We start from the raw sequence: 458 nt of genomic DNA on the forward strand, positions 1-458 counted from the left end.
CCTCTGTCATCCAACTGATTCAAGGCTTAATTCATTCAGGTTTACACCTAAATCCCGGGTTAATCCCTTATCCTGGATTTGTGCAGCAGGCCTCAGAGGACCACTCACGGTCTGATCCATTCCTTTCCGGCTGCAGTCTTCAGTCTCCTTCTCTGTCGGTCTCCAGTCCACCTGAACACAAACACACCTGAAGTCAAACAGCCTCCATCATCATCACAGGACGTCTCACCTGAGCCCCACCCACACTCACCTTCTTCTTCAGGCTGATGACATCACTCCTGCTAACATCCAATGAGAGGATGGCGTCCTTCGCCCCGACGTAGAGGGTGGAGCCATCGTCGCTAAGCAACAGGGTGGAGGTGTTCTGAACGCCAGGGAGGCTGAAGTGGACCAGAGGTCTGTCTGTTGAGTCTGAGAGCACACACACACACACACACACACACACACACACACACACA

At 52.8% G+C, this 458-nt stretch overlaps 1 protein-coding gene across 1 annotated transcript; it reads right to left on the bottom strand.

The window, feature by feature from the left end:
• Positions 1-108: 108 nt before the first annotated feature.
• LOC106512163 (semaphorin-4A) lies at positions 109-411 on the bottom strand (the record flags this gene model as incomplete). The annotated part of the gene is given in 2 exon segments (XM_014000838.1): positions 109-171; positions 251-411. Coding segments are annotated over 2 exon segments (224 nt in total), but the record flags the coding sequence as incomplete, so codon positions are not given.
• Positions 412-458: the final 47 nt, after the last annotated feature.

The sequence above is a fragment of the Austrofundulus limnaeus genome, unplaced genomic scaffold (genome assembly GCF_001266775.1).
Source record: "Austrofundulus limnaeus strain Quisiro unplaced genomic scaffold, Austrofundulus_limnaeus-1.0 Scaffold4565, whole genome shotgun sequence".
Lineage (NCBI taxonomy): Eukaryota > Metazoa > Chordata > Actinopteri > Cyprinodontiformes > Rivulidae > Austrofundulus > Austrofundulus limnaeus.